This window comes from Sorghum bicolor, chromosome 8, assembly GCF_000003195.3.
Source record: "Sorghum bicolor cultivar BTx623 chromosome 8, Sorghum_bicolor_NCBIv3, whole genome shotgun sequence".
Taxonomy (NCBI): Eukaryota; Viridiplantae; Streptophyta; class Magnoliopsida; order Poales; family Poaceae; genus Sorghum; species Sorghum bicolor.
Genome location: NC_012877.2, coordinates 52,699,911 through 52,707,730, shown reverse-complemented (window position 1 = coordinate 52,707,730; position 7,820 = coordinate 52,699,911). Strand labels below are relative to the sequence as shown.

At 45.6% G+C, this 7,820-nt stretch overlaps 1 protein-coding gene across 1 annotated transcript; it reads left to right on the top strand.

Annotated features, from left to right (window-relative positions):
• Window positions 4,897-5,700, top strand: LOC110437605. The gene has a single exon (XM_021466083.1). The coding sequence runs from the start codon at window positions 4,897-4,899 to the stop codon at window positions 5,698-5,700; it is 804 nt and encodes a 267-aa protein (XP_021321758.1).

Below are 7,820 nucleotides of genomic sequence, written 5' to 3'. Positions count from 1 at the left end.
GTGAGGCATCTGTGAAGTTTGGTGTAACGTGATACCTTCTTAGGCTTATGGTTTCGTGTTAAATAAAGCTAGAAACAACTCCTAGCATACGTGGCATTATAATCTTGGGTTAAAAGTAGATGGAACAACAAGATAACAAACATGATCTACTTCCTATACAAGAAATCTAAACACCGCAACAGTCCATCTACATTATCATAACAACCTGTACACCAGTACGTAACACGAAACCTAGAACCTTTATTAGTTAACAACCTCTGTCAATCACAACTCTACTATGAGATTGAGATTTGTAACACCCTAAAAATTTCATTTTTTTTCCAAATAGGCTAATTGATTTAATTATTTGATGTGAGCACTGAGAAATAGTAAGAAAATAATTTTTGTTGAAATAAAATCCACTATAAGGTCTAGAAACATGTATGTGCATTCATGCTGCTGCATATATTTTCATTGAGTGGAGTTCTTTCCATTTAAAGTGGTTTTGGATTTTCTTTTCAAAGGATTTGAGCAAAACACAAATTTGGAAAATGAAAAAGGATTTCCTTTATTCTCTCCCTGTCTCGGGCTTGGCCCAACCCCTTCTCCCCCGTGGCCCGCATTCCCCCCCTTCCCCCTTTCTCTTCTTGCTGCGGCCCAGCACCAGCGCGGCCCACTTCGTGGCCCGGGTGGACATCCAGCGCCGCGCGCCTCCCCCTCCTTGCCTCAGCCGCTGACGGCGGGGTCCCACGCTCCAGCGCCACTGCCAGGTGGGACCGATCTGTCGGGCTCGTCTTCCACCTTGAGTCCGAACCGGTTACGAGTCGAGTTCAACAACCGCGCGCGATTCGCGCGAACAAGCCCCGATTTCGCCCGATGCCGTGCTTTATATACCGCCCGAAGCCCCGCTAGCCCCCCAAGTCATCCCGAGCCGCAGCCACCGCGCCGAGTTCGCCAAAGCCGCCGCCGAGATCCGCCGCATCTTCAATCCGCCGCTGCAGTGCGTCCCGAGCCGCGCGAGCAGCTTGCCGAGCTTCGGCTTCGGTTTGCGAAGTCGCCGGAGTTCTCTTTTTGTTCTTTCGAGCTTTCTGTGCCTCGCTAACCCTCGCCGGATTGCTTTCCAGGGTCGCCGTCCGCCGTTCGTCGTCGCGTGCCCGAGCCGGCCCTTCTTCGTTGCGGTTCTTGCCTCAGGTCAGTTCGCGACAAGCTCCTGAGCATCCCGGTGTATTCGGTTTGCCCCTACCGCTCTCTAGCGCCCGATAGCCCAGCGCCGGCCAACTCCGGCCATGGCGCCGCCAGGATCGCCCCAACTCCGGCGGCCGGATTCCCCTTCCCCACCCGATCTAATCCTGACTATCGAATTGAGATCCAACGACCGAGATCGAGGGATACCCCTTCGGTCGGCTATTTTGCAGAAAACCCCCTGTGCTTTTTAATGTTCTAACCCGCGGTCCTTTACGCTTTCCCGTTTTACGCTTTCCAAGTTGGAAAACGTATTTCAGCCGCGCAGTTCAAAAAGAAGTTTCTCAGATTTACAGTTTTGCCATCGAATCTATTTTGCTCATAAAAACTTCGTTTTAACTCCGATTTAATCCGTTCAAGTTGCGTTAGATTCGTTTTCGCGTAATCTATAGTCTAATGCTACTGTAGTACAAGTTTTCAACTTTTTAAATCTGAGTTTAGATTTAATCTATTATTTATTCAAAGGAAATCTTAGGAAAGTCATAACTTCTTCGTTATAACTCCGATTTTCGTGATTTTTACGTCTGTGTGATCGTAGAGCGATGTAGATTCGTTTTATAAACTTTTTATCTTTATTTATTACTGTTGGTGTACTGTTCTAATAATAGGCTTGTTTGCTTTGCATGATTGCCTTTGGATGATTGTTGTTGATGTGGTGGTTACAAGTAGACGGTGAGCAGTTCGTGGGTGAACAAGAGTACTACTACGAGCAGGATCAGCAGGACCAGTGTGATCAAGGCAAGTATAGCATGGGATCATCCTTGTTTCCTAATAACTTTAATCACTTAATTCATATTGCATGTGTCCCCTTGATAAGGATTTCCTAGTATTGATCTTATACCTTGTCACCTATGGTTTTGCATTGGGTAGCTTATGCTAGTGCTCCACTAAACCATGATCTTGTAACTTGACTAAAGAATTATGTAATAAACATTAAAAGATGACTTTTTAGCAACTTTGGATAAGAGGGCTGGAGCATTGGGCTATGTTATGGTGCTCTAGTTTCTCTCCATAAGGACTTATCTGTATCTGACCATCTGGGACATACAGTACAACTGTGAGGGCTATATGGCTCTGGCTTTAGCTCAGTATGAGGACCTTTTCTAGCTTGTTAGTGGTTACCCTTGTGGCGCAAGTGGGGGATAGCAGACCGTGGATTCCTGCGGGTGAGTCACACGGACTGACTAACGAAACCCAGCGGCCCTAACTTGTTAGACGAACCTTTGAAAGGCTTCATAGTGAACCCTGCCGGTCTTCCTTGGGAGTGGGCTAAGGGGCTGATCACCTCGGGCAGAAGGGTAAATCACGACTCACAGTGAAAGTGTACAACCTCTGCAGAGTGTAAAACTGATATATCAGCCGTGCTCACGGTCACGAGCGGCCTTGGACCAATACAGAATAAATGAACACTAATGGCAAATCATTAAATATTATTATTGTTAATATGTTGTTTATGCTATTCTTTATTCACTTTACCTGATCATGAGTTTATCATGGGTGTTGACAACTTGATGCTACTCATATGCTAAAATTGTGACAACTAAAAGCTACATGCAGTTGAACCAGTGTCTAGCCTTTGAGCCTCATGAACCCCCTGTTATACTTGTTAAGTACGAGGTGTACTTACACTTGTTTATTTTCTTTATTTGGATAAAAATCCCGGATGGGTAACAGATGGCATGGGTAATGACTACTACCAGTACTTCCCTGAGGATTTCTAGACTTGTGGTCAACCAGTTGACGTGCCTGTGTGATGGAGCTTCCATGCTAGAGTTATCTTTTATTTCCGCTATATTTGTGTAAAGACTCTGAGTTATACCGTTATGTAATAACACTTGTGATGATACTCCCTATAATTTGTCGGCTTATGTGAGGTTGATCTCTGGGCACACATAAGGTTTTGCGTTCAATTTTATCCTTAAAATTGGGTGTGACAAATTGGTATCAGAGCCGTGTTGACTGTAGGACGCAAGCCTAGATAGAAATGGTCGTTTTAGTAGTCTTTTCTTCTCTATATTCATGCTTACCATCTTGCTCTTGTTATTTTCTAAAAACTTTATGCTTCTATCATCTTATTCTATTATGAAATTATTGATTCTAATCTAAGTTCTCTCCGGTCCATTCTATAGATGGTTCGTGCCAACAAGACCGCTCGTATCTCCACTGGAGGGTACCATCCACCTCGTTACCAATACGAGCCTATGGAGCCACAAGAGGAGAGTTCACCGGAGCATGAGGAGACCTCACCACCTTCAGAGCAAGCATCTGGGCCAGAGCTATCGCAAGTGGAGTCTGAACCAGAGGAGGAGCCCCAGGTGTTCATACTTATTTCCGATGATGAAGAAGAAGGTGCTCCCAGAGGAGGTCAACCCCCATCACCACCACAAGATGGACCTGCTGAGGATGATGAGTCCCCTCCCATAGGGTGGACTAGAAAGGTGTACCACAAGGCTTCGTGCAACGCTCCGTCGCATCACCGGCTGGTGGGAATGTTGGAGAACTACTTCTCTGACTGGGATGCAGTAGTGGAGTATTCCTGCATCGAGTACACGCACCCCCTGGAGAACACCTACTGGAAGTCCAAGGTGCTGATCTTTCCCAAAGATGTGGAGAAAGATGCCTACTTGAAGGACAGGGGCTACCGTCATGATGGACATAGAGCTACCATGGAAGAGAGCATGGAGGAAGCAGCTTTCACAGCATGTTTGTTCCTCCGTGAGCAGCGTTTCGGTAACATGCGGTGGGACATACACCGTTATCTACCCCGCCTGGACCCGGAACAAGGATGGGGAATGCTGGAGCCAATAGATTTGGACCCAGTCTCCCGAGTGATGGTGTACTTCGCTCATGAGATGGTGGAAAAGCATTTGAAATTGCAAGATATGGTGATAGCACAAGGGAAGGCCCTCAAGAGGTGCTACAAGATTATTGACGATCATCGTGTGAGGGAAGGACAGCCCAAGATCTATGGAAAGCTTGACTATGAACCACGCCCTTAGTGTTGGAAGTCCCTATTTGTAATAAGCCGCTAGAAACGCTAGTGAGTCGAGTCAAGTTAGTGTGGTGTGCTTTTTTATGCTTAGTTGCTTGTTATTATGTTTATGAGTGAGTTGGATCTTTGTAATGAGTGCTGGGACATTGTAGGCATGTCTACAAGTTCCATAGTTAAGGTAATTAAGGATTAAGGTTTAATGAATAAACAGTTGGGTTGGAATATCTGTCTTTCCTGTTTTCGTTCTTTAAACCTATCTGTCTTAATAATTTTACCCAGAAAAATCAGTTCGACCAAAAATTATGAAAATTTTATGGGAATAACTAGACTTAAGCACCTTTCCTATGCCGCTGGAATCACCTTTTTATCTGATCTGAGCCGAGAGATATGAATGTTGAAAACAGAGGTTCCTGTGCAGTTTGAGTTCTGGGACAGTTTCGATTGGAGACAGTTTATGGCTAACTTAATGTCCGAATCTGAATTTGTGCTCTAAATAAAAGTTGTAGACAATTTCTTAAGATTTTCAACCATCAAAGTTTCGCCTCTGTTGGACTTTTATATCTCAAGTTATGATCGTTTTACTGAACTGCTGGCACTGGACTCACACAGAAGTTTTCAGAATTGCAAACTTGCACTTGAAAGTCTATATTTTGGGAGTTTCTAAAGTTTTAATGTTATGACAGATGCCGCCAAGAGGTAGAGGACGTGGAAGGGGTGTCCCACTCAACCCACCCGCCACCATCGAGCAGCTACTAGCAGTCCAGACGCAGCTTATGGAAGCCCTGGTGAACAACCAACAAAATCACCCAATCGGAGGAGCACCACCGCGTGATAAGCGGGGTGAATTCTTGAAAGGTCATCCCCCTGTGTTCACACATGCTACTGATCCACTGGAGGCAGATGACTGGCTTCGCGCAGTGGAGAAGCAACTCAACATAGCACAGTGTGATGATAGGCAGAAGGTGTTGTTCGCATCTGGACAACTTCAGGGAGAAGCTCAGACATGGTGGGAGTCGTTTGAGTATGGACGACCTCCCAATGCACCTGCTATCACATGGCTGGAGTTCAAGGAGAACTTTAGGTCCTATCACATACCAGAAGGGTTAATAGAACTGAAGGTAGAGGAGTTCCGAAATTTGAAGCAGGGATCTATGACAGTTCCAGAGTATAGGGACAAGTTTGCTCAGTTGTCGCGCTATGCCCCCAGTGAGGTGGCTAATGATGCTGATAAACAACGCCTCTTTTTGAAGGGATTGTATGATGGGCTCCAACTCCAGCTGATGTCCAATGAATACCCCAACTATCAGACGCTTGTGAACCGTGCCATCGTGGTGGATAACAAGCGTAAGGAGATGGATGCAAAAAGGAAGAGGATGCAGGGACAGGCCTCCAGAAGTAATACTCGTCCACGCACCAACCAGCAGCAAGGCTCTCAGCAAAGGTACCAAGGGCCACCTTCACAGTGGAATCGTGGTCAGTACCCCTAGCGCAATCAGTTCCAGCAGCGCCCGCAGTATCAGCAGAATCAGCAGCAGGGCAATCAGCAGACGTCACGCCAGGGTACGCCCAGCAACACTCCAATGAAGACTAGTGCCCCTAACACCCCCAACAAGTGTTTCCGCTGTGGTAAAGAGGGTCACCTGTCATATCACTGCCCTGAAAAGCAAAATCAGCAGACCCCCCAGAAGCAAAATAGCAACCAGAAGTCAGCTCCCAATACTGGAAGGGTGAACCATATGTCCTCTGAGACAGCACAGCAGGAACCGGAAGTTATGCTCGGTACGTTCGAAGTCAACTCTATCCCCGTATCTGTTCTTTTTGATTCTGGAGCTTCACATACTTTCATATCACAAGCATTTGTTAGAATACATAGCTTACCCTTTTGTGCCATGAAGAATCCCATATTAGTAAATTCACCGGGGGGAAGTATGCAAGCTGCTTATAGTTGCCTCCCACTTACTTTAAACCTAAGGGGGGTAGAGTTCAAGATAAGCCCGATTGTGTTGAGAGCATCTGGTATAGATGTGATTCTGGGAATGGATTGGATGAAACAACAAGATGCATCAATTCAGTGTAAAGGAAAGGCAGTTGCACTAACAACACCAAAAGGGGACAAGATCTGTGTGGAAGTTGCAGTTCAGCCTCAGCCAACAGCTACAGTGAACCAGCTTGATAACAGTGTCAATCAGGAGGGCCTGGTTGTTGATGAGTTCCCAGACGTGTTCCCCGATGATTTGCCAGGTATGCCACCCGACCGTGACATTGAGTTTATTATTGAATTATTACCTGGCACTGCACCTATAGCTAAACGTCCATATAGAATGGGGGTTAAAGAATTAGAAGAACTTAAGAAACAAATAAAGGAGTTGCAGGAAAAAGGGTTCATTCGTCCTAGCTCTTCACCTTGGGGGGCACCAGTGATTTTTGTCGATAAGAAAGATGGTACACAGAGGATGTGTGTAGATTACCGGTCACTCAATGAGGTCACGATCAAGAATAAATATCCATTGCTTAGAATTGATGATTTGTTTGATCAGTTGAGAGGTGCTTGTGTGTTTTCTAAGATAGATCTTCGTTCTGGGTACCATCAGCTGAAGATTCGTGCCACTGATATACCAAAGACAGCATTCACAACCCGATATGGTTTGTATGAGTACACAGTGATGTCTTTCGGTCTGACCAATGCTCCTGCTTACTTTATGTACCTAATGAATAAGGTGTTCATGGAGTTTCTTGATAAGTTTGTGGTGGTATTTATTGATGACATATTGGTATTCTCCAAGACTGAGCGGGAGCACGCTGAGCATCTGAGGTTAGTCTTGCAGAAGCTTCGGGAACACAAGTTATATGCTAAGCGAAGTAAGTGTGAGTTTTGGTTGAAGGAAGTTTCCTTTCTAGGCCATGTTGTCTCTAATGGAGGAATAGCGGTGGATCCAACCAAGGTGAAGGATGTGCTTGATTGGAAACCGCCTACGGATGCGAGTGGAATCCGCAGTTTCTTGGGATTGGCTGGTTATTACCGAAGGTTTATTGAAGGATTCTCCAAGCTTGCCAAACCAATGACAGCCCTGCTTGAGAAAAACGCCAAGTTTGTGTGGTCTGATAAGTGTCAAGAAAATTTCGAGGAGTTGAAGAAGAGGTTGACTACAGCTCCAGTGTTAGTACTGCCAGATCTAAGCAAGAATTTCTCCATATATTGTGACGCATCCCGTCTAGGACTTGGGTGTGTTCTTATGCAAGAAGGAAGAGTAGTGGCATATGCATCCCGACAGTTGAGGAAGCATGAGTTGAATTATCCTACTCATGACTTGGAGCTAGCCGCAGTGGTTCATGCCTTGAAGATCTGGAGACACTATCTTATCGGTCATAAGAGTGACATATACACGGACCATAAGAGTTTGAAGTATATATTCACACAGTCGGATCTGAATTTGAGGCAACGTCGGTGGTTAGAACTGATCAAGGACTATGATTTGGAGGTACACTACCACCCGGGGAAAGCAAATGTAGTTGCAGACGCCCTAAGCAGGAAGAGCTATGCCAACAAGGTGCAAATAGCCTCTATGGCTGAGGAGTTGTGTGCTGAAATTTCACATTTGAACTTGGG

Excerpts from the sequence above, each read along its gene's own strand:
- LOC110437605 (XM_021466083.1), top strand. The coding sequence starts at position 4,897 with ATGCCGCCAAGAGGTAGAGGACGTGGAAGGGGTGTCCCACTCAACCCA.